At 39.3% G+C, this 27,086-nt stretch overlaps 1 protein-coding gene across 1 annotated transcript in view; it reads left to right on the forward strand.

Annotated features, from left to right (window-relative positions):
• The first annotated feature begins 15,555 nt into the window (after window positions 1-15,555).
• The window catches only part of ZPLD1 (zona pellucida like domain containing 1), a 44,858-nt gene continuing 33,327 nt past the window's right edge, over window positions 15,556-27,086 (forward strand). The window contains exons 1-3 of the mRNA XM_005283578.4: window positions 15,556-15,716; window positions 15,863-15,975; window positions 25,802-25,915. Of these exons, the coding sequence (XP_005283635.1) occupies window positions 25,810-25,915 (106 nt within the window). The 5' untranslated portion in view covers window positions 15,556-15,716; window positions 15,863-15,975; window positions 25,802-25,809. The remainder of the gene's footprint in view (window positions 15,717-15,862; window positions 15,976-25,801; window positions 25,916-27,086) is intronic.

A 27,086-nucleotide genomic window follows, 5' to 3' on the forward strand; every position in this document is an offset into this window, starting at 1 on the left:
GTGTTGCCGGCGCTCACGATTTGATTGCTAGGCTCGCAATATGTGGTGTTTTTCCAGGAGCTGAAGCTTTAAGGAAGGCTGCTATTTTTACATGCAACTCTGAGTTGTTTGTTTGTTTTTGTTTTAAGTTAAGTTTCTAGTCTTCACGGTTATGGAGTGAAGCTTGAAAACATGATCCCTAATGGGTCAAACCCCAGATGGTAAATAAAAAGAGCCCTGAATTTATTATTTTGTAAATCTCATTTTAAGCCAATCTCATCATTTTTGTGGCATGATTCTCGAATTTTGAATGCTTGGTGGTGGCAATGCTATGAAAGGTGCAAATCAGACTTAAGGTTGTGAGAATCTGCCCCACTATGTGGTTGACACTAATGCTCAAGGACTCCAATTTCCTTTCAGACCACCCCCAGACTTGCATTCTAGAATCTCCAGTCCCATACTAATGTATATCCCTCTAGGAACATGATCCTCTTTCTTCAGTTCCATTCCTCATACTCTACCCCAAACAACACTTAGTGTTTTCTCTGCTTCTCATCATTTCTGATCCATTCGAGTTAGGCAACTAGTATATCAACTAATATTATGCTTGCCACTGCTTGTTTTCTCTTCACAGTTAGTTTTAAAATTGCTGCTTGCTATGCTGCACTAAGTAGAATTACTGGTTCTGCGGTTGGGTCAAATAGGATGTATTTGCAGTCATGTAAATGAAACTTTATGCTCTGAAATACTGTCACATTTTTTTTAATGCATCGAAGTTGTCTTGTCTAATCACCAGTCTCAAAGTGTACTTAGGCTTCAGTAATTCTTAATAAATCTAGCACGATAACATACTATGCCCAGCTTCATTAATTTCTTTCTCTTTTATAGACTCTGGACAAACATCCTTACTGGATAATGCATGTCCATTGCAGTCTTCCCCCTCCTCCCCAATGAATTTAATTTTCTTTAAGAATTTGGTTATGATTTTAAAAATCAGATACTTCTCTTGAGGCTCTATTGTGGTTTTTTTCTTGTTTCTTTCTTTCTTTATATTGCTCCAGAATATCACCACTAAAATTAAATGCATTTGCTACAGATTGTATCACCTGTCTGATTACATCTTGGAAAAATTCTACTGCAGAGGAAAATCAAAATGATTTAGGAAGGAAAGATGGTGGGTGGGACCTGGATTTAGGAGGTTGGAGTTCAGTTCTCAGTTCTGCCTGTGTGATTTTTTGAGCAGGTCGCTTTGTCCATTGGTGGCTCAGTTCATCACCTGTGAAATGTAGAGAACGTATAGTTTTACTCTTAGTCTGTTTTGTCCATTTAGACTGCAAACTCTTAGGCGCAGGGACTCTCTCTTACTATATGTTTGCATAGCATCTATCTAGGACAATGGGGCCCAGATCTAGGCTGGAGTTGCTATAGGATTTCCTAATACAAATAAGCCCAATATGAACAGACTAAATAAATACTGAGCTGGAGTCCTCTTCTGGTTCTAATTGATGACTATCTTTGAGATGCAACGTAGAAAATGTTTCGTTTCCATTTACCATCTATAAACTCTCATTCATTGTATTTGTAGAGGTGGGTGAATACCGTGCAAAATTGTTCATGAACACTTATTCATATGTGTAAATTCATTGGCTTTGCATACACACATGACCGTAACATGACCTTTTAAAGCTATTTTCTTGAAGTTGTGATAAAAGAAAATAGAAATAGGCAGAGGTTTAAAAGGAGAAAATAGGAATAGGCAGTGTCCTTTAAAATACAAGAATATTTTTAAATGTTTTGGGAAAATTGAGTTGTACACATGTGACTCCCTGTACCCCATGTTCACCCCTGTTATATGGTTATGATATATTTTGTGAAAAGTATGCCTTTGTGAGGTATCATTTGAAAACTCATAATCTGCTGAATATTCATATCCTGTTGAAATGTGTGTAAATTGACACTGCGTGTCAAATTATGAGATTTTGTTATATGATTGCTAATGAAATATGCTGTAGTTCTGGGTGGACTAGATGGACCATGGGTCTGATCCCTTGGAGCAACAATTATGTTGCTAATCAGACTTCACATAACTTTTCAACTAGGCAGTAATTTTATTTTCTTGGGACCCTTCCCTTTTTTTAGTTCAATTCAGTTTTAATTTATCTTGGTTGCTGTTGTAAAGTTGTCCTGAAAAGAAGTGATGAGGTCAGACAGCTTGGTACATTAACAGAAACATTCATTTAAAAGTCTTGTTCAGGTGGAGCACATAGATCTGCTCTATCCATGGATAGTATTAATCCTTTGCAGATCTTTCTAGTCAACCAAAATTGAAGCATTTGATTGACATCTTGCTTAGGCAGAATGCTGATATATCTTAAGCCTGCAGAGATGACTCCTCAGCTCAGGGGTAAGGCACTTTGAGGAAATGTTAGTTTTGACTCCATTGTTAAGGTTGCAGTCAGGCTTTCATTACAATCCTTTTTTTAATGGAGTCCCTTAAGGACTTGTAGGTAGGGAGACCAAATATCCCGATTAATATCAGGACTGTCCTGATATTAGGGGCTTTGTCTTATATAGGCACCTATTTCCCCCCAACCCCCTGACACCGTTATCCTCCCCTGTCCCAGTTTTTCACACTTGCTATCTGGCCACCCTACTTGCAAGTAAATTTACCAAATGGGCTATGAATTCGCTGGGAAAAAGGTGTGTTTTTTACCTTAAGAGAGCTAACTTGGGATAGCTTTCTCAATGCAAAATACTAATGGAGACAAGGCACAGGTGGTATTTATTTCATTATAGGTAGCTGAGGTAAACTCCATGGGGGGGAGGGGAAGAGTACAGTGATGATCTCGACTAGTTACACTGAAGTAAAAACTACCCGTATCCCCTAGGATTTTGTATTCAGACAGCTATCTCCAGGTAAAAACCACACCTTTTATTTATTTATTTTTTTGCAGCGAATACATGATAATAATCATTGGCTCCCTCTCACTAAAAAATTGACAGTGTAAACTTGAGTTACTTAAGTATGATGGAGGTACTTTAATGTTAAGCAGCAACCTTAACTTCAGCTAAACAACATATTTCCTCTGTCATAAACATAGGACTTCAGTTCCCAATGCTTTCACTACAGCTTCTTTAATCAGCACTAAGTTCATTTTAAAGTAAAAAAGCTCCCCCCCATGCCCAAATGAAATATGCCGCATTTGATAGGTGTGGCACCGAGAGATTCTGTGATTTGCCCTCGGTCACAGTGAGTCAGCTCTGGAGCTGAGATTACAACCCAAATCTCCTGGTTCCCTGTCCTGTGCCTGAAGCGCAAGACTATCCTTCTTCTTGGCTGTAACTACGCAGTGTCTTTTTAACCTGTCTAGGTGCTTATGTGGCTGCGCCGCACCACGGTCTGACTATAGCTGATCTCTTGCTGCTACATTGAGTCCTGAAACCTCATAAATGAAATGTGGTTTCTGAGCAGTTTTCTTGATTAAAGCAGTTGAATGAATAAATAATGAAGTGGACTTAACAGCTAGGGAAGAAATGGCTCAGATAGACCTGTAGGTCTAGAGAGGATCTGTTTCCAACATTATTTTTGATTTTTATGGATTATTTAAATGAAGTCACTAATCACAATGGCTCATAATGTTTTCATTTTGTATAACAGCATTTACTTTGATCTTCTTGTTATTGTACTCAGCACACTCTTATGATATCTACCCGACAGTATCTTTCTCTAATGTAAATGAGAATTGTAAGCCTTTATTTCCTCCCCATTTCATCTGGAAACAAAGATGAAATTCAAGGCTTGAAGTGTTTTAATTCTTTTGTTTTCTTCACCCCTCTCCCCCCTCATGCAATAGCAGGGCAAGCTTCCCTCATGCTGTCCCACCAATGTGTTTTGATCTTGTCCTGCCTGCAGCATTTTTGAGATATTCTCACAGCGTAAAGACAAAACTGTGAGCAGGAAAATCATGAGTGTGGTCAAGCAGGGCAGCTCAAAGGGGCGAATTATGTCACACTGATTTATGGGCACATCTGCAAAGGGCTGGAAACAAGGATGCTAAGCAAGGGACGCTTGAAAGAAAGGAGAAAGCTACCTCTTCACTTGTGGTGTAGTGGTGTATAAACTAAGCTTTTTGGTGTTCCAGCTTGGGCAGAGGCATGGTAGGCATTTAAGGGTATGCAGAGCTTCCCTTATTTTGAATTGGGTTTATTGCCCTTATTTTGAATTGCATTTTTTCAGCACTCACTTTCACATGCAAAGTGACCACACTGTGCATGAATTTAATGCTTTTGAGAGTTTTATAAATATATACATTTTAAAAAAGTGAGTAAATGCAATATTTCCCATTTACTATATTCACCCTCAACTACACTACTGCTCTTCACTAGAATGGATTTTGTTGTCTCTAGTAACAGGTAACAGTACACTTATTTGTGATTTCTTTAAATGGTGCCTAAAACATGCTAGGATTTTTAGAGGATGACAGAAAAGGAAGTCTCTGCCCTATGAGCTTGTGATCTGACATTCAGACACAATACAGTGAATGAGAGCAACAGGCATTGCGGTGGGCATAGGATGTAGAAGGAAAAGGTTTAGAAAGCTTAGGCTATGCAGTAACTTGATATACACAATGGATTGTTCCATTAAAAATACAAAGAGCTCAGTTCTGCCTCTTCCAGGGAGGAGATTTCTAGGGGGAACTAAATAGGCAGATACCTTTACCACAGCCATGGCCAGTATTTCCCTCAACTGCTCTCCTGCTAACACTTGCTGGCATGCAACGACCAGGCCCTTGCCTCCCGCCAACCACCAAAACATGTAATCCCAGAGGACGTAGCCCATTGCTCCCCTAGTGTCTGGTGAAGCTAAATGATGGCTGACTCCTGCATAGGTGTGACACACGTGGATGGGAGAGAAGGAACTGCATAATTTGGCCTAAAGAGCAGAAAGAAAAGACTCCCTCAGGAAGACGTAAGGGTAAAAAAATGAAAGTGCTGATATACTTTAAAATACTACAGTGAATTTCCAAAATTAAAAAAAAAAAAATGAGTGCCCTAAGTTAGATCTTTTTCCCTATAGGAGATAAATGGCTCCCAAATAAAAACATTTTTGCTTGAATTTTGCAGTTAACAAACACAAATCATGTCCAGCTCTGCAGGCAGCCAGAACATGGGATGAGCACAACTTAAAAAAAATAAAAATAGAAAAGGTAGGTGGGAGTGTGGGGGTGTGTGTACCTTTAGAGCACAAAGGGGAGAGGAATGGAGAGGCTGGGAAATGCTATGTAGTTCACCTTGAGGAGATCCCAGGAAATGTGTTCTCAGGTGGGAGGAATTTGGAGTCTATGGAGTGGAAAGAACAACAATTTCTCAGACTCTGTGCGGAATCCCCACATGATGGGAGATGGGGCCCTGTGATATGGTTGTGGCCTCTCTCTTCCCTCTTCTGACATGGCTTCATCAGATGGTCTATTGGAGGACTGTCTCTTTGCCAAGACATGAAGGAGAGAATATACCCATATGCTTAATTTGCTAAAGTGAAGTATCAGAGTGGTAGCTGTGTTAATCTGTATAACATTCAAAAACCAGTCGGTGAACACTTCAACCTCCCTGGTCACTTGATTACAGACCTCAAAGTCGCAATATTACAACAAAAAAACTTCAAAAACAGACTCCAATGAGAAACTGCAGAATTGGAATTAATTTACAAACTGGACACCATTAAATTAGGCTTGAATAAGGACTGGGAGTGGATGGGTCATTACACAAAGTAAAACCTATTTCCCCATGCTAATTTTTTACCCCTACTGTTACTCACACCTTCTTGTCAACTGTTGGAAATGGGCCATCCTGATTATCACTACAAAAGTTTTTTTTCTCCTGCTGATAATAGCCCACCTTAACTGATTACTCTTGTTATAGTTAGTATGGCAACACCCGTTTTTTCATGTCCTCTGTGTATATATACTGGGGCGGCTCTATGTTTTTCGCCGCCCCAAGCACGGCAGGCAGGCGGCTTTCGGCGGCACGCATGTGGGCGGTCCACTGGTCATGCGGATTCGGCGGCATGCCTGCGGGAGGTCCGCCGGTGCCGCAGCATTGGTGTCCCCGCCACCAAATTGCTGCCGGAGCCGTGGGACCGGCGGACCTCCCGCAGGCGCGCCGCCGAAAGCCGCCTGCCTGCCGCCCTCACAGCGACTGGCAGGCCGCCCCCCGCGGCTTCCCGCCCCAGGCACGTGCTTGCTGCACTGGTGCCTGGAGCCACCCCTGTATATATGTCTTCCTACTGTATTTGCCACTGCATGCATCCGATGAAGTGGGTTTTAGCCCACGAAAGCTTATGCTCAAATACATTTGTTAGTCTCTAAGGTGCCACAAGTACTCCTCATTCTTGTTTTTAAAGTGAAGTAGTAGCTGGTTTGTTTTTCTCCCAGAGATAACCAAGTTCTGAGTTGAATAATAATCTCTCAGTATTGTACTGAAGTTGGCCTGGTTGGTTTATAGATTTTAAAGTATCCAAAGGTGTCTGTTACTTTCATCACAAGTAATAGCATTAGAGGCCCTTTCAGGGACTGAAACACCAGATGTAATTGATTTGGTGATGATCTGGCTGTTTCTTAGGCAAATGCTTTTTGTTGTGCGGCTGTAACAGTTTCAAGCTGATGAAACAGCAATAGAAAACACACAGGGAAATTGGTCACCCTGCCAAAGACAGCTGGGCATAGTCCCTCTTCACAACTACTACTAAAAAGAGGGAATTAATTGAGTGTTGTGATAACTCACCATCCTTCCAGGGCAGAGGATGTTGCCTTTGGGACTGTGCTGCACTCCTGGCTCCTGATTGGGTGTGGGAGTGGGGAACAGACCAGGGACCCGTTCTTGTCACTAGATCTCCAGGCCAGTCATATGTTCTCATTTTGATAGCTATGTTGAGGTGTCAACTTTTCATTTGTTTCAAGGGTTCTTTAGGTTCTGTGGATGATTTTTTTTTCAACCTAACTATTGCGAAAAACCCCTTAGAAATACCACTGTATGCAATATTAGTACCATACTGCATTCAGTGCCTTGTACAGATGCTGGAGTCCATTTTGGTGCATGGCTTGTTGTGCGTGGAGGCAGAGGGGTGCTCCAGTTATGCCATGTGCTTGAGAATATTGTAAGCCCAGTGAAATTGGTTCAAATGATGATGATTTGGGAGCTCATTATCTCTTTTGAAAAACTCATTTTCCAGCCTACTGATTAAGGTTATGAGAGCCTAGTTTCAATATGCCTCCTGCTCCGTTTTTAATTCCCTGGCTGACAGTAAAGAAAATTCTAACCAACTGTCAGGACAGTGTATATTATTCTTTTGTCTGGATGGCACATTGATCCAGTTGAATATGCCTTCTTGAAAAATGAGTTTGTCTAAAATCCAGCTTGCAAAGGGGAGGTATAAAGGTACATAGAGTTTTCCTCTCACTGGAAAACTTTCATCTGTATTTTGGTTGTTGTTCTGTATTTTGGTACAGAGTATAACTTAGAGTTATAACCTAAAGATCAAGCCTCTTGCGTGGGAGAATGTGAATTCTCTGCTTTATTGTGCTTGATAGGGTATTCCCTGATTGATTGATTGATTGTGCCCTGGGTGTGTTATGATTTTATGAATGTGAACTTCCCTGTCAAGATTGTTTTAGTAACTAACATGACCACTTTCTAAGACCCTCATTCAATTTTCACTCTGTGTTTACTCAGTACTTACCTAGGAAAGTTTCAGAGAAGCGGGTTGCAATCTGAGTAAATACTGAAGATTAGGGGATTGTCCATATGGGAAAATTTTACCAGTTAGATGACTATAAATAGTAGTATAACTCCTCTTATGGACCATGTTCTAGAATAAGAGTGTTTTTCTTCAACTGAGCTTAAACCCCTTTTATATGTCAGAGACATAAGCTAAACTAGAAGAGGGCTCTCTTATACCAAAATAAGTGTGTTCATATGGGGCGTTCTATGATATGACTGTAGAATATGAATTTAAAGCTCTATCTTATGCCAGTATATCTTTCCCATGTAGACAAGCACTAGATTGCGCAACTGTTATTTGCATGGTGATCGCTGATTCATGCAAGTAATCCACTTATTTCTGTTCTATTCAGTTCTTATAGCACCCATCACTGTAGCATTTGGCACGGTGTGTATGTAACTTCTCACCGGTGTGAATAAGGATTGAATATCTGAGTAAAAGCTGAATAAAGGCATCAGGATTTGTTCCCCAAATAATGGAAAATGCAGGCATATTTCTTTGTGATGCAAGCTAAACTACCCATATTTTTCAACCAAATAATTATTGCTTCACTCACCCTACATTCTAAAAACGAACAGACTCATATGAATGAGATAATCTTTCAGCAGCTTAACGCTAAACTCCAGAAAAGGTGAAATCAGAAAAGCACTTAGGGCCATCACAGAGAGGCTATTTTACTCTTTCTCAGAAATACAAGATTTACTATTCAGCACCTGCAGGTGTGTAGGGAACTATTTGAATGGGAGAATATGTCCACTCCTCTAAGTACTTAATGGGTTGCTTATTTCTTCTTGCCAAAGAGAGACTGGCAATGCCTGTGCTTTGTTGAAGTAGCTAATGTCAGAGGGAGGGGAAGGGCACTACTGTTAAGCAACAGAGAACTAACTTAGTGTCACTTTCCAGAATTAAAAGGCCCCCGTTACACAACCTCCTAAAATTCTTATAGGTCTCCATAGAGGAAGAAAAATCCACTGAGTTAATGAAAGATGTAAATATAACACAAGTAACAGGGAGAAAGTGTAGGATAATGGTTAGAGTAAGGGTTGGGAATTGTCCCTATTAGTAAACAGGACTCTTGCTTGATTAATAACTGAAAGATGGATTGTTTAGTGTTAACTTCATTTCAATACATTTGTATTGTATAATTTTGTTTGTAGGACTAAATGTGATGGCAGATGTTTTGTTGAAAATTAATTAAAAAAAATCAGAGATGATCCCAAAGCAAAACACTAGGCGTCAATATCCCTGAACCGAGAGGAAATGCAGATCCAGATCTGTATTTCGCAGCTGGCATTTATTACTGTAATGGGCCAAATCAAAAGCTTGGATCCTTCCAAATGAGCTGAAGCTGATATCAGAGTCTAGATCCAAAGTTGGAGATCCATTGCTATAAAATATAATAAAGAGAATATTTTAAAATGAAGAGGAGTTTTAACACAAGAAATTCACTACTCTGCTGTTCCAAAGCGCACTTATCTAGTCACTGCAAAGTATTTGTATAATCAGCGAAAAACTGGGAGTAGCCTGTTGCAGAAACACTCACAGATTTTAGTTTCAGTTAGCAATTGATGACTATGTTCCCTTCACATCAAATTTGCCTTGCAAATAGTAACCGCATTCTAACCCTGTGATGGATGTCATTATGAGTTAGCATGACTTGTGTGGTTTTACAGGTCCCAGTCCTGCAGTCGTTATTCAGACAAAACTCCAAGTGATGTCAGGACTGTAAGTAACCTGTCTTGGGAAACATTTGCCGTCAGTAGGACTACATGTTTAAATTTCATTTGAGCCCAGTGTGATGTCACAGTACAAATACAATGTGATCTTCATTTCTCTCACATGTTCTCTCTGTTCTCCTAAATAGAAATATTTACCTTTAAATTATTCTGGCAAGGTAGAATGTGAACTGCTTGGCTTGGAGCTGGCCAGTCTCTAATAAACACCATTAAATTATTTAAAATGGGTAAATCTCCTCGCTACATCCTAATAGATCATCTAAATAGACATCAAAGTTTCTAAACTGGTTTTTCTGTCTTTGTAGGAAAAAACCTCTTAAAATTATTTCAGTGTTGATGGCTTTTCCCTTGCAGCTGCAGTTTTCAAAATCATAACTGAAACCATGTATGAAGGAATAATGGAAAATACTCATATACACGCTTGGATTCGAAATTCACTATAATCTCCTGAGAAAGAGACATAGAGATTCCTGTGAGTAGCTCAAAGTGTACTGGTGGTCAGAAAAGCAAACAGTGTTTGGATGTATAGAGAAAAGGGTAGAAATGAATACTGGGCATAATGCCTGTAAATAAATCAGTAGGGCACACCTTGGCATGTAATACTGTTTTATAATGACACTGTGTCTCAAGAAATGTATAGAAGAGGTTCAGAGATATGTGATTAAAACATCTGGAGGCATGGAAAGTTTTCAGTATAAAAAGAAATTGAATAGATTATTGTAGGTCATTTAGTTTACAGAGGAGACAAATAAGAGGGAATATAATAGACTTGTGTATATATACAGTGTTTGGTGAACAGAAAGTAAATGAGGCCATTCTTGATTACTGTCTTCTAAAATACAAGGACAAGAACCTATCAATGAAATTGAAAGGAAAACAAAGCTGTGGGGCACTTAGCTGCACGATATCATTGAGGTTGAGTTTGCCATGATTCACAAAAGGATTGGATATCTAGATGGATGACAATATCCATTGTTACACATGATGGAATGAAAAGTTATAAGGTATGTAAATCACCATGCTTCAGGACATAATGATTAACTCCTTGATTTAGGAAAATCTTCCCTTTGTGTCATATTATTTCATAACTGTCCATTATGAATTTTCTTGGACCTTCTTCTTAAGCATCTGGTGATGGGTATTGTCACAGACAGGATTCTGAACTAACTGGACATTGGGACCGATCCGGTCTGGCAGTAATAAAGACACATTTTGGTTGAATAATTCATTTAAAAATCACCCACAAAAATTACTGAATTAATCATCTAGGGCCCATCCAGAGACAGTATAAAGTTTACTTTGAGTTTGATCAAATGACTTGTGGGACCTGAGAAAGATTTTTTTTTTTTTTTACAAAATCCATCTGGTTTTGTTCTTGTGCTCAAGCAGCAAACTAGCTAAGTAGTGTGTGGTTTCAGATTTCATTGTGGAGTTCTAATGGTGACTCAGATGAGGTGATTTCAAAACTATCAAGGAGGAACACTGTATCTTGAGACCTTTGTAAGGGATGCTGATGGCCCATTGGCTTACGAGGGAATTCAGACAAGGAAAAATATGTAACAGGTCATTGGTGACTGTCTTGTTTTTTATATGCATATCACTGGTGCTTAATGCATAATAAATAGTGAGAGTTATGGCAGTGATGTATTTGGCTAAATATTTGATATTTAGAAAAGAAAAGCAAGTCATTTTAGAACTTTATTATTATTATCATTATTACTATTATTATTATTTGCATCTACAGTTCTGAAAGCCACTTTTTAAAAAAACGTTATCATAGAACGAAGTTTTACCTGCAGAGAAATCTTGGTTTTAAAAAAAATCATCTTGGTCCAAATCCTGAAGCTTTTACTCAAACAAAACTGCAAGAGGAGTTTAGTTGGAGAATGGACTGTGAGAATTTTAACATTTGTCTCGTTATTAGCAAGCAATATTTTCCACTGAGCTGAGCAATCCTTTGGACCATATTTTCCTTTCCTTCTACCTCAGCATAGCTCTTTGACTGCCAAGGCCAAAAGGTGCAGCACTGCTGGCTTGCTTTTAAAACCTCTTTCAAAAAAAATCCATGTGAAGAATCACCCCTCCAAATAGTAAAGGAGAAAGCTTGAAATAAGGTAGGATTTATTTATTGACCATGTATAAAGTTTTCTAAACTATCAGTTTTGAGCGTCAGCAGTTCTGATTTCAAATAATGTACAAAAATGAGTAGTGAGATAGGAAAAGGTCTGTGTGGAATGGAAGAAATTTGAGATTGTAATGAGTAAAGCATGTTGGAATTGTAATGAGGTACGTTTGAGAGCCAGAGCAAGTAAATGTATTTTGTTTTCTCGTATGATATTTGCATAGCACTGTGCATTTATATTTTCTGGCAAGAATGACTGTTTGAAATTTTGCTATAGAAAGTGCAAAAAATATTGAATATTTTACACAGCAAAATCATTTCTCTACAAATAAATAGCATAAAGGCAAAGAATCAAATGTCTAGCAAGCTCATGCTTTGTGGAAGACAGTCAGTCACTTGCTATGACCCTTAAAGATGCAGATTCTCCGAAGGAATGAAGATAATCTAGTTTTTGTTTTATTTTTCCACATTAATGAGTAAAGGGAATTCCTATTCTTTAAATGTAAAGGCTAGGTAAATACAATGTGTTTAGCAGTAAAATTACTGAATGCCATTATTTAGAGAGACCTGGATAATGGATCCTTTTGTTTTTATGGGTGCCCTTTAGATTGTACCTACTACAACTCAATATTGAAGTGCCCATTTCTAAGTAGTATTGAGATTTGTTAATTGCTTTCTATAAATAACCAGATGAGTTAATTACCATTGGAATAAGTTTTTTTTCCGCTATCTAATGTTAATGGATTTAAGGCTAAATTGTGGCCAGGCCAATGATGGCTGGAAAAGTGAGTGGGGTGGGCACAGGGAGCCAGGCTCACCACCAGTGAAAGTGGTAGCTGTAATTTTGATAGTAGGGGATAGAGAGAGAGGTGAATTGTTTGTGCTGTTGGCAGTGTTAATGACCTATAAAGGAGTATGTTTTACCAGCAGGAAGGTCCCAAGTCTTCATAGCTGTACAGTGAAGAGCACTGGGGTTCACTGCCTGGGTCTCTTCTCATTTATGCTGGTATAACTACTGACTTCAGTGGAGTTACTTCTGGTTTGGTTCAGTGTGTGAGAAGAATCTGGCCTCATTGTGCCTTTCAAAGACATAATATTATACCTCTTCTGTACAGGTCAGGCTTTGATGATCTGTCATGCAGCCCATAGCACCTCATTCGTAATGGAATTATTTGCTTTGTATTGAAACGAAAAAGTGAAACTACATATCTGAATCTGGCCCAGGATTTCACCGTGTTCCTATACAAAGGAAAAACAGCGCAAACATCATTGGAGGTCCCTGTGAAGCTGCACTTGCTGTCTGCGGTAATGGAGAGAAACTGCAAGCAGTGTTGTAAGATGATTTTATGTTTTTAATCATCTCATTTCAAAACCAGAAAGCAATATTTTTTATAGTAATGGTGCTTTTTTTTTTAATCAGGAGATTGGCATATTGGAAATCTGTTACAGGGTAGATGATGCTGTAAACACTCTTGTCTGGGAGACTGAAATTGCACTGAAATATTCAATCATCAATTTGCTTGATGCAGAAAGCAAACTTGTCTAAACTTTAGTAGGAAGTAAGAGATGAGAAACTCCTTGTTGCTATGTTTGTCTTCATTTTGTATTATTAGGCCAAACCTGGGCTCTTTACTGTAGGCCATATCACACTGCTGATGGCATGGAATGGACTTTACAGAAGAGTGGCCATATTGGGTCAAAGCAAAGGTCCATCTAGCCCACTCTTCCGACAGTGGCCAATGCCAGGTTCCCTAGGGGGAATGAACAGAACAGGTAATCATCAAGTGAGCCATCCCCTGTCACCCATTCCCAGCTTCTGGCAAACAGAGGCTAGGGTCAGCATCCTTGCCCATCCTGGTGAGTAGCCATTGATGGACCTATCCTCCATGAATTTATCTAGTTCTTTTTTGAACCCTGTTCAAAACTTTCATTTTTACTGAGTGAGACAAAGTTCCTCCTCTATCTTGGTGGGTCCTGCGCTTATTGGCGGATTTTCTTGCCTCAGAGATTCACCATGTGGGTTGGGGAACAGCCCAGAGACCTTCCCCTCTGGAAGAACCCACAGTCCAGGTCAATTGGGAGGTTTGGGGGGAACCCGGGCCTGCCCTCTACTCCGGGTTCCAGCCCAGGGCCCTGTGGACTGCAGCTGTCTATTGTGCCTCCTGTAACAGCTGCATGACAGCTACAACTCCCTGGGCTACTTCCCTATGGCCTCCTCCAAACACCTTCCTTATTCTCACCACAGGACCTTCCTCTTGGTGTCTGATAATGCTTGTGCTCCTCAGTCCTCCAGCAGCACACCCTCACCCTCTCAGCTCCTTGCACCTCTTGCTCCCAGCTCTTCACACTTGCACCACAAACTGAAGTAAGCTCCTTTTAAAACCCAGGTGCCCTGATTAGCCTGCCTTAATTGATTCTAGCAGCAGCTTCTTAATTGGCTCCAGGTGTCCTAATTAGCCTGCCTTCCTTAACTGGTTCTAGCAGGTTCCTGATTACTCTAGTGCAGCCCCTGCTCTGGTCACTCAGGGAACAGAAAACTACTCATCCAGTGACCAGTATATTTGCCCTCTACCAGACTCCTGTACCCCACTGGTCTGGGTCTGTCACATGAGTCTTTACCTAACCAAACTCCCATTAATATTAATGGGAGGAATTAGCCTGAATAAGGGTATATGAATTTGCTTGGGTGAAGACCCCTCCTAGTGTTTGGTCTATAATAATAAATCAGTCTTTATTATAATAAATCCTGCAGTCTTTACTGGTCAACCTCTTGTTGAAGTCAATGAGTTTTGCCTGTTTAAGAAATGAGGAAGGCAAGATTTAGTTCTCTATGCTTACTGTGAATCAGTAAGGGCCAGATTCTGCCTATCTCTTATGTGGGTGCACAGTGTTGGATGACTCACATCAGGGCCAGCAAGAGGAGCACAGGGACTGCTTCTTCCCAATTCCTTTGGAGGTGCACAATGTGCTGATGGAGAATAGGACAATGGCTTCCCTCCACACTGACCAATGGAGCTGGCTGGCTGTGCAGGGGTGGAGGAATCTGTACCTCACAAAGGGGCATGGCAGCGTGCACACAGCCTCTGCCTTGGGGAGGGTACTTCTTGATGTTCCTTCTGGAGCATTTTGGCTAGGCACCACTCCGTACTATGGACTGTACCTACATGGCATAACTGAGTCCTTGCTATTTAAGGAGCAGTGTGATTGCTTATTTCTGCTATTGTCATTAAACACTGGTGGTATCAGAATGGTCATGAGCAGGACATAAGTGCATAACCTCAGCACAGCACGTGCCATCACTGCACTGAGGAGATGACTGCTGGAAAAAAATAATGCAAACTGTGTAGGCTTGTAAACCTACACAATACACTTTGTTGTTTTGAGTGGTATCCTAAATGCAGTAATGGCAGAAGCAAGGCTTTGCTCTGTTTTAAAAAAATCAACCAACCAAAAAACAACCCACCTCCCAGGAAAACCCCACCTCACTCAAACATTCCCTGTAGTGCCAAGAACTGTAGGTTACCATTTCCTTACCCACTGAGTAATAATAGTGTATAGGTATGGATTGTTACAAGTAAAACCAAAGCAGGGAGAAACCCCATCCCCACAAGGTGCTTTTTAAAAAAAGTAGAATTCCAGAACTACAGAAGTAGATGTTATGAAGCAGGTTCAGTTTCTAGCAGCTTGATCTTTGCCTTTGTGCGCAGTTGGCTTTGTGTGCATTGATGTCCTGTTGGTAATTATAGTTCTGATGACACTCCGTATTCATGATGACACTCCATATCACAGTTTCATCGCAACATGAAATGTTGCTTTTTTTAAATGAGTTTAACCCAGAATTGAAAAGGCTAGACATTTCTCACAATGGGACATGGATAACCTTGCAGATTAGCTACTGATCCTATCTCAGTGCTTGTCTCTCACTCTTTCTCTCTTTTTAGGCAGACAAGGGTTTCCCTCAACAAGCTGACGACAGAATAATTTTTCCAGGTTGATTGCTCGCTCCACATGGACCTCTTGAGATGTTTGTACAGAAGAAAAATGGAGATCAAAAGCCAGGGAAATAAAAAAAAAGAGAGAGAGAGATTCAGGATTGAAAAAGGTACCATAAAGAACCTGCTCAGGTTTCAGTCTGGTGATGAACAGACTTGTTAAGAATTCTAAGACCTGTCAAATTTTCCCATCTGAAATCCAGGCATATTTTTTAAAGATTTTTCATAATGAGTGTCTCTTTCCCCCCATCTGAAGGGTCGGAGTATTTTCTGAAAAAGTTCTGCAGGGCAGAGAAGTCAAACACTTATTCACATGCAGCAGTACAGGATAGATGGAGTACAGTTGACTTCACAGCTACAGGGGATTTGGTAAGTGCCCATCATGTAAGCCACCTAAAACTTTCTAGAATATTGACATTTTGTTTTTTTTTAAAAAAAGACTGCATTCTTTGATGTTTGTTTATCGTTTTATCACCTGTTAGGCAAGGCTGACCTCATTGGGAACTCTAGCGATGGAGGAGAGGGCATTACATTAGGGGCTGACTGTGAAAAAGGGGAAATAAATGTAAACATTTGCCAGTGTCAGTCTGAAAAGAAACATTAATTTTTCAACTTAGATTTTATTTGATGAGATCCAGTCCAGACCCACATTGTTATCTTGATGTGAGAAGGGCATCAAGGGTCCTCTCAGCAATTCCCTTTCAACCTTGAGGTTACCACTGCAAGTCAAACATAGTCAAACCCTCTCAAAATGATTCCATCAAGGAAACAATCTTATCTGACTTGCAGTGTCAGTCTGCCAGTTCCCACACTCCTTGCATTGACATAGACAAACCAGCTTTGATAGGCGAGATTTCTTATCAGGGTCCCATTGCAATTGAACAACATCAGTTCATTGATCGGAAGTGACATCTTGAATTACAAAGATGACTGGATATACTAATTGTACTAGCGTTGTTTCTTAAAATAATAATAATGACAATATATTCTTGACCAAGAAATAACTGGAATTTGAAATAGACTCTCTGTTAAGCTGATTAACAGATACAGGTCAAGCTGACATGGTTATTGTAAATGTTTATATGCACGGTGAGATGTACTGTTATCCTAGTCTGAGGACAACAAAAGATTGTCTAGATGCCAAGCTTTTTGACTTTTGTGTTCTCTTGATCAAAGAATATTTTATCAGTGCATGACATACTTTATTGTTTTCATTCAATTAGATCTTAAGCAGTATCCTTCCTCTCATTCTAGAGGTTGATTTGAATGTGTCTTCAAATCTTGTTATGAATCCAGGCTGTTTATGAAAGGGACTCAAAACAAGGTGAAAGAAATGTCTGTAAATAAATTATTTTTCCATTTCAACATGGAACCCATTTCTTATTCTTTTTTAAATAAAAGCCTGGCAATATTGTGTATGTACTCTGACTGAAAAGGTTTTAGGAAACTTATGGTATTATGTGCTTTCTCAAAATGAAATATTGGAAGCAAAAACTGTGTAACCTGTAGGGATTAGATAAAGCTGCAGTGTATTGCAGCAAAAATGTTCAAGAAATTTCTTAAAACCAGGAGAGCTAAAGTGATTCTGATAGAATAAACTATTGCTAGTTTGGTGCAGGGAAGTCTTGTTTTAATGGTGACATGGCTGCAGTATCATCTATTTGCTAGTGATATTAAACAGTTATTTACTGAAGAGTCATATTTATGTGGCTCTCTCCAAAAGTGTAAAAGGAGTCACATTCATTTAGAGATTTATTTACCTGTGTGACTGGATGACAGGCATAAAGATATGGAGCATTCAACTGCTAGATCACTGGTTTGAATCCAGCCCAGGGTTAGAAGCAACTATAGGTCATTAGCATCTGATGCCTTTTTGGTGGCCTCTGTAAAATGATTTGCTAGTCCTTGTAAATTTCCAGGAGGACTGATGCCAACGTCATGATCCGTAGTCTAAGAAGACAGTCAGTTGACTTGAACATGCATTGACAACGATCTACTTCTTACCCCTACCCTTGTTCAGCACAGGATTGAGAAATGTTTTGGGGCCTGCATGGGGAATTCTGCACAACTACGGACTGGGCTGTGCACAGAGGACTTGAGTCATTTTGTCTGCAATCTGGCCCCTTTTGCAAATAATTTACTCACAGCTGAAAAGATCTTGGGCTGATTCTGATCTTATATTGGTGTAAATTAGAACTCCAATGAAGTCAATAGAGTAAAACCAATGTAAACTGGGATGAGAGAAATGTGAATCAGACCTTTTATCCCTCTCAGTAGTGAATATATTTTAAAAAGTAAGAAACACTGTTTATTTTACAAACGTTCTGCTATTATTTCACACATTACAAATTCTTCTGGAATACACAATCTATAGTTAGAGCTCGTGAAAACTGTAGACTATATTGGGCAGTCATTTAAAAAAAATGATCAGCTTCATGCACTTTATGAATTAACAGCATATTTGTTATATAGTATATTTATTACATGTGCTGCCTGATCCACTAGTCCCTAGGCAGGTGAAACTCCCACTGAGCTAAGCTGGAGTTCTACCCATCTAAGGATTGCAAGATGAGGAGCCAGGGATTCATACACTATTATTGATCTTAAAACAAACCTTTGCTGATTCCAACAGGAGTTCTTCATAGGTTTATGGGCATTACATGGCTTTATTATCCATTTAGCATCCACATCTTGTTGGCATCAATGTGACGAAGGTCAGCCTGAGATGCATAATTCAGATACATATCTAGATTTTGAACATCTTCCCATTCAACGGTGCTTAGAGCTGGTATTTTGGTTCGACTTGTTAAAGAGATGGGGACCATTTGTACTTAAAACTACATCTGGGTTTGGATTTTAGTTGCCCACACAGAATTCAGGTCTGGGGTTGAAATCTTCTCTAACCTACCCCCAAGCCCAAACTTCAGTTTGGTTTGGCCTCCTCTTGAAATGTGATGGTTTTGTATGTTTTTAGAACTTATATTTAGTATGGTTTGAATATATTTGTAACATGATGTCCATTTCTCTGTCTCACTCTTGTGTTTTCCCTGCTTGAAAATAAAAAAGTCATCGGACAGAGATTGGCAAATAAATCAGAATATTGCAAAGTTTTGCTTTAGTTTGCTTTACTCCAATGTGTTATTTTCAAAGGGCCAGATCCTGATGTCACTCAGACTTTCATCCTGCAAACACAAAGTGTTTGATGGTTCAGGGTCTTAGTAGTTATCTCTTTATTCAGGCAAAGCATCCATCTGATTTCAGTGGGGGTTGATTAAGGGCTCAGGATTTTGGCTGAAGGTGAATTACAAAGATGAGTTGAGAATGAAATTGTCAGATTTATGTGTTGACTCATACTAAGAACTGCAAGTATACAAGGATGATGCTTGGATCAAATATTTGATGTCCAATGCAAGTATTATGCCTCACTATGGACACTCCTGCATAGTCTATGCATGATCTTTGTTGCATCATTTGTATGTTCTTCTTGCCCTATTGTCAATATAATAGGATGACCCAATAACTGAGGGTTGGTAGGGGTGTCAGAGAGAAATGAAGCTAGCAAAGAAGATCTTAATTTACCTTTTAAAAAATGAATATCTCTTTTTCCCTTTTGTAAAATCCCCCGGCACATGAATGCATTGATCTTCAACATAACTGATTCCCTTACTCCCATTTAAACATTATTTAACAACAAATTAAACCTTAATTATTTGCTGAGTGCCCCGAAAAGGTTGACTAGTGGGCACGTTCAGCACATATTTATGGTCTTAACTCGGTTTCCAGTTTAGCATTGCAATTCGCCGTTTGGGGATTGCTGATCTGCAGAATTTCTCTCTGCACTTCTGTGGGATTTTTTTGTTTTGCTTGATTTCAGAATTAGAACTTCATGGTATGGTGAGAAATCTAAATCTGAAAAGGAAAATAATTCTTTGTTCTTCAGAGTCTATGGATTGTTCTCCCAGAATGATTGTTCTGTCCACTTGTAAACCTTATAGTTGAAGCACATATTACAGCTTCTTCATCTCTCAGGTGGAAGTATGACCTAGCTTCCCTAAGAAGCTATCTAAAAATATATGCTTTTAATTATTGATATGCCTATATTAAAAAAAAGGCAATTTTAAAGACCCAGAATCCTGTTGTATCTGTTTCAGAAGACCCAGGGATTCAATGCATTGATGAGAAACAAGGGAAGACTTAGTATTAAAGACACAGGCAGGATGATAGTGTCTGATCATTTAGTTAAAGTGGGATATGTTACAATAGAGAGTTGGCCTGGTAACAGGAGGAAGTTGGCCCATATTTAAAATGGCTACTGCCATCCATGTGGTGCTGCCCATTTTAATTGGTATTTGTATTTATTTTTCCACTCATATTCACTGGAATATGAATACTGGCAAAATGACCATGTAGACATATGGAGTGAATAGGACTGGAAGAATTGTTCCATAATTACAACTCAAGATATTTCACCACATCCATCACTGATACAGACTGGAGGTTTGAAATCAGATACAGTATTTTCTTGAATAAAAGTGGTGATTTCTGTATGCTGTGATTTGTGGAGTCATATTATACATTGTTCAATAGCATTCAGACAGCTAGTAGGTATGTGTGAAAATGCTTGCAAACTTCAAATGTTTTGTAATTTTTATCATGGATTTTTCATGTCAGAAAATTTGTGTTGGAAAAGTTTTCTTCATTATTAATTTCTTTAAAAAAAACATGTTTGAGTCATCCAATGAGGGAGCATAAACAGTATCTCGTGAGTTTGCTGATCTGTCATACACTGTGAATAACGATAGATTTCTCTCATAAATTATTTGGTGAATACTTAAAAATAATAAATATATTCCTGGAAATCAGGATTGGCTCAGAAATGAATTGTGATCAAAATATAGGGCTAAATTAGTAACGAACGTTGTTTATAATGAAAATCCAGCCAGCCCTGCCAAAGAATCATGTCAGATCTTGATTTCAAGATGGAAGGATGCGAACAGAAGAAAATAAGTATGATAGACATAGAGCTTATTTGTCCGCTGTAGAAAATCAGAGAGAGGAGCTCTAGCTGGATAATCCACAGACAATTACTTTGCCATAAACGTCAAGTTATAGATTGATTTAAACAAAATGTTTTTGTATTCAAAATACATTTAATTCTGGACATTTGTGAAGATTTTCTGGCATGGCAAAACTTGGGAAAGCAGGGTCAAGGTTCCAAAAAATGGTGATAATGATGTTACTGGGAGGTTGTTGTCACCATGATCTATTTCTTTATGATGCAAAGTGTAGAACAGTCAGAACTGCCTCTGTGCTGTGCATATAAAGAACCAACTTGATTCAGTAAAGATCACTGCTAGCTGTTTCTATGTTGTGAAAATTTATTGTTTCATTAAATAGGGCCTTTAATTTGTAGGACCATTTACATTTTGAATTGATTATTGTTTAAAAGAACGGAATAAACTGCAGTTAACAAAATGACTTAATTAACCTGGCTTGATGGAGCTTTTTAAATCTCTGACTGTCCCTTTGTCCGTGTCCTTTCTATTAATGCTTGAGATATTAATCAAGTGAATGTCTGTTGGTGTTAATGGAAGTCTTGTACACAAATTTCACCTCTGTCCCTAAATCCATAGGGAAAATAGAGCCTTTCAAAGCAGAAAATACCATACTTAATACGAGGGAGGGGGTAGGGGGAAAATCATTTAGAAGTAAAATTATTAAACTGTTTAGGAAAATATTTTGGTGTGTTTGGGCCACATCGTCAGTTTTCTTCACAAAGCCAAAGCATTACAGTGTTTTTTTATAAACAGAACACTTCAAATCATTAAAGATTATTTGAGAAAACCCTCAGCAGAGACACCAATAGGAAAGGAGGACTTGGAAAAATAAATGAGAACTCAGTGTGTGTCAGTCGAAATTGGATCAGGTTTTTCAGCTAAGGATTTCATAGCCATTAAGGATCATATTTCCCTTATGGCATATGTCAGCATCTTTAAAGTCATAAAACTTCAAACTGTCTTTTTGACAACTGACTATATTTCTTTCCTAGGCTAAGCAGCATTTTCAGGAATGTGCTGTGTGTGTTTTTCTTTTTCAAAATAGGCTCAAAGGACTTCACATAGTAGGGTTAAAAAAATAGCAAAATGATGTATACTATGATTAGATGCTCATTTTTTTCTTATTTAAATAGAAAAAAAATATTTTCTGTACCTTGAATCTAAATACTGAAACTAGACTTAATGCCCACAAAAAAAAAATAAAAAAAAAATCAGTCGTGACTTGATTACAGTGTATAAATATCTTCACAACGAGAAAATACAGGATACTAAAGGGCTTTTTAATCTAGCAGAAAGAGGCATTATGAGATCTAATGGCTGGAAATTAGTCAGACAAATTAGAAATAAGGCACATGTTTTTAATGGTGGTGGTGATTAACCACTGGAACAAACTACCAAGGAAAAGTGATGGATTCTCTATCTCTTGAAGTCTTTTTAGAAGATATGCTTTAGTCAAACACACATTACTGGGCTTAAAACAGGAGTAACTGGATGAAATTCTATGGCCTCTGTAATTCAGGAGGTCAGACTAATGATCTAATTGTTGCTTCTGGCCTTAAAATCTATGAATCCGTATCTATACAACAGTCAGCAAATAGACCAGGTAAAATGATGAGGTTGATAATTATAATAGTCTGGCCATATGAGGTTATATAGGTATATAATTTTACATGGACTGTTTGGTGCTGGGGTTGATCCATTCACCAGCTGGGTAGATACTAGCACTTTTGTACTGGAGTATTGCAATGAGTACTGTGTGTTTTAATAGGCGGTGGAAATGTGATGGGGAGAGTTGGCCGTATGTGTGCTTGCACCATGGGAGGCTAGCCCCAGAGATGAAAGTAAGCCAGTACGGGCTGGACTGGCTTCCCTGGTGGTGATTTAAAGGGCCCAGGGCTCCAGCCGCTGCGGGGAGCCCCAGGCCCTTTAAATCACTGCTGGAGCCCTGCCGCCCCCGGGTTGCGGCGGCAGGACTCCCGTGGTGATTTAAAGGGCCCAGAGCTCCATGGTGGCTGGAGCCCCGGACCCTTTAATTCGCCCCTGAGCCCCGGGGCTCCCAGCCACCTCTGCAGCTGGTAGCTCCGGGGTGATTTAAAGGCTCTGGGGCTCCCGGCCACAGCCAGAGCCTCAGAGCCTTTAAATATTGAAAGGCCCTTCCTCTTCTGGTTGAGGCCCTGCCCCCGCTCAGGACTCCAGTGTACTGGTAAGTCCTTTAAGTTACTTTCACCCCTGGCTAGCCTGGACTAGTGGTCCCACCAAACACAGTTGTTAATCCAAAATATGGTGTACTAAATTTGAGCCAATGGTTGCTGAGGCTGTTCTAATTCTGGTTTTGCACAGGTTTTTAATACTGCACTCATCACTTGTATTATCTGCCATAAGATCTACTCCGTCTCATGTTGTATATCAATATTTCCTTAGGTGTGGAATAAGCAACATAACTACTGAAGATGCAACTGTTTATGTGTCTCAGCTTATACAAGTTAGGAATGCATGCTACTTTTTATACCTCCTTGGAGAAGAAATCCTATACCTCAATGGAAAATAACCAAAGTCCCACCTTTAAATTGTTGTTTTAAAAATAAGATGGGTAACATGAAGCTATTGACATTTTTTATCTAATTTTTTGAAAAACATAAGTTGAACAAAAAAGTAGTCAGGCTCCCAAATCAGATTGCCTGGGCACGAATATGAAATGAAGGATCCACTAGAGTATATTATACCCATAACAATCTGAGTATGTCTGTCTCTAACATGCTAGTCAGAAATATACAGTAGAATCCTGCCACGGCCTGTTCCTGCCCCTATGAAATCTGTTGGAGTTGTCATTGACTTTAACGGGAGCAAGCTGAGTCCTAGAGATTATGGTATAGAATGTCTGATTACTGTCTTTCTGATTTAATATGCTTCACTTCAAGGCTCTCTAATTCTGCCTTTATACTGCAGATAAGACAGCAGTTCCCAGGCCAAATCTTGAGGTTCTTCTTCAGTATTTACTCAGGGCCCAATTGTACTCTCCTTATGCGTCTGTGGAAGGGACAATCCATGCATGAATCTCTCCTCCACTAAATGGAAAGGGCGTGGGCTGCCTCTGCCCCCCCATACCTCCATCTTGTCCTGCGCTCCTTAAAAGATGACTCATGAGTGCGGGGTTCCATGAAAATCTCAGAGATGCATGCTACCCCTTAGCTCCTCACACTGGTTTTCGAAGGGTTGGTATGGGTGGGAAGATGGGGAGCAATTGAGCTCTCTTCCCTTAGGGTATGTCTACGAAATTAGGTCGATTTTAATATAAGTCGATTTTTTAGAAATCGAGTTGATACAGTCAATTGTGTGCGTCTCCACTTAAGACCATTAAGTCGGCGGAGTGCGTCCACAGTACTTACATGGAAGTCCAGTGAGTAAGAGTAACTAAAAACTGAGTAGGCTCGTTAGATTCTGGACTACTCAAGAGGTTACTGGAGAAGAAGTGCTGCAAAAAATGTTGTTTATTTGGGTCCATTTCTTTCTTCTGTTTTGCTCCTCTCCTGCTAAGACAAATAAAACATCAGCAGCTGAGGTTGGGTTAAATATTTAAAAATTTAGAATTGACAGTAAAATCTGTTTTCCATTGAAACTGGAAAGGTTCCTGTTATTCAGTGTTTTCCTTAGCTGCTTTTCAGATCAGAGATTTTGGTAGTAAGAAAACAAGAGTAGCAGCTAGAGAGGTAAAGCCAGATGGGTGTAAATCCAGAGTCAGTCACTGAGATCACAATGTAACTGGATCAGAATCTGGCCCATATACAGCAGAACAATAATTGCAACTTTGTCCAGCCTGTACTGTGAAAGCAGAGGCGCCGGGATCTTTTACTGCAGGAGAGATGTCATTTTCCTGAATGAAAAATATGGTTCTTACAAAATAAAAATACCAATTGTAGAGGAAAGAGCATTTCCAGCAGTGGGAAACAGAGGGCAAGGAGGAGAAAGTGTGAGAGTGCAAGTAAAGGTTTCTGCAGCAACCCATTTAGCCATTTTCTTTCATAGCTTTTTCAACTCTTCTTGTCAACATTCACTGACAATAGGATCTAATGAATGAAATAAGAAGGCCAAAATGTGCTCTCATTAACAACGCTTGAAATAAAGTGGGATCAAACTTTTGTGACCTAGCTAATTTGACCCAGAAGCTGCACAATTGCTGTAAGACCAAGCGTCTTTTGTATGGACCAATCAAAAATCTAGTTTGATTATAAAGTACCACGTCTAATAAGAACCTACTGTGTACAGTATTCCATTTTTTACTCCTTGCTTGTTCAAGCAAAGTTGCACAGAAATTAATGGGTCAAATTTCTCCCGGTTACACTCATGTAGCTCCCTTGACAGTGCTGGGATTGCAAAAGTATAAAGGAGAGCAGAACTTGGTTCAAGATTGTATATGCTCCAGTTGCTTAAATTTTGCTTGGAGGGGAGGAGGAGTTTTTGTATACAGGGAATGTACCATATGAGGCGCTCTCTGCATGAGCCTTTTAAAAACTCATGTTTTGTTGGCTCTGTGGGGCCCATCCAAAACCCAATGGAATTCATGGGAGCTTTTCCATTAATGTCAGTGCACTTTGGATCAAACCTTGTGCAGGCAGTAAAGCTCCATTGGTACTTTTGCGAGAGTAATGGCTTTAACCTAATGTCACTGGCTAGAACTTTCCCTCACCCTACAGTTGTCAACTCTTCTGCGCTATGGCTGCCGTTCGCCATGCTAGAAATGGCTGCTTTTCAGTCATGTTGTATTTATACAGCTTGTGAAGGACTTTGAGATTATTTGGGATGAAAGACTGATGATAGTAATCTGAGTAATGTATCAATAGTACCAGCATTACAGAAACCCAAACTTCATAATTTACCACCTCTTAGAATTTCACAGCATCTACTGTCTGGAAACATACGGAGTATCTTAAGAGCTATATTAGGGTGCAGAGTTCTTTCCTAAAATGAAAATGTTCCATTTCTTTTAAATTCTGCAAGTTGTAGATCTTTTGTCAAACATTGTTGACATTTTGGTAAAGCAAACATTCTTCCTGAGTGGCTATAGAATCATTAAATCTTTGCATTAAGTCTCTTTAATGCAATAAACAGATGCATGCAATAACTTCATAATGTCTTGCTAGGTTTTGCAATGGAACGAACATGGTTACTGCTCCTCCTGACAATTCAGGTGCTTTCGGTGACTGCACAGTTCAATGGATATAACTGTGAGGCCAACCTACATAGCAGGTTTCCTGGTAAGTGTTAATGGGATTTTTAGAATGGGCTCTTTATTATGATTTCCAGTGGTGATTATTTTTAAGTACAAAGCTTTAATCTGTAAGAAGTCTAGAAACAGACCTTCACATTAAGGAATGTTAACTGTCTAAGTGACAATGAAACTCCTCTGGAGTTGCATGTTAAGCCAACATTAATGGGGAAAAGGCCAAATTCAGTTCTGGTACAGGCAGGTGTAATTACATTGACATCACTGGGGTTTAACCCATTTATGCCCTTATATTGTATCCAGAAAGTTCACCAGAGTTAATGTTGCTAGAATGATTGCTCCCAAATTTAAAAGGATTGGCCACTTGGTATAAAACTGGGTGCAGCTAACTTCTTAGACATTTTAAACTGGAATTTTTTTACTTTTTACAATTTTTACTCTGGTAGCATAATATGGTCATTTAGTGCCCCCTTACGACAATACATTTAAAAAAAATCTAATATTAAGGAAGCTTAAATTAGGGCTGGCACAGAGTTTTGCTATTGACTTCAGGATCCATTCCACCTATCTGTCTCCTTTCTGGTGTAGGGGGGTGGAAAAGAGGGTGTGACTGGCAAAGACAGGGACATGGCAAGGCCAGACGTAATGTAACTTATAAGTATCATTCATGTCAAGAACAAATCATGTCAAACCAACCAGATAGCTTCCTTTGACAAGGTAACAAGCTCTGTAGATAGGGGGGAAGCGGTAGACGTGGTATATCTTGACTTTAGTAACGCTTTTGATACTGTCTCGCATGACCTTCTCATAAACAAACTAGGGAAATACAACCTAGATGGAGCTACTATAAGGTGGGTGCATAACTGGTTGGAAAATCATTCCCAGAGAGTAGTTATCAGTGGTTCACAGTCATGCTGGAAGGGCATAATGAGTGGGGTCCCGCAGGGATGGGTTCTGGGTCCAGTTTCGTTCAATATCTTCATCAATGATTTAGATGATGGCATAGAGCAGGGGTTAGCAACCTTTCAGAAGTTGTGTGCTGGGTCTTCATTTATTCACTCTAATTTAAGGTTTCGTGTGCCAGTAATACATTTTAACATTTTTAGAAGGTCTCTTTCTACAAGTCTATAATATATATCTAAGCTATTGTTGTATGTAAAGTAAATAAGTTTTTAAAAATGTTTAAAGAAGCTTCATTTAAA

The sequence above is a fragment of the Chrysemys picta genome, chromosome 1 (genome assembly GCF_011386835.1).
Source record: "Chrysemys picta bellii isolate R12L10 chromosome 1, ASM1138683v2, whole genome shotgun sequence".
NCBI lineage: Eukaryota > Metazoa > Chordata > Testudines > Emydidae > Chrysemys > Chrysemys picta.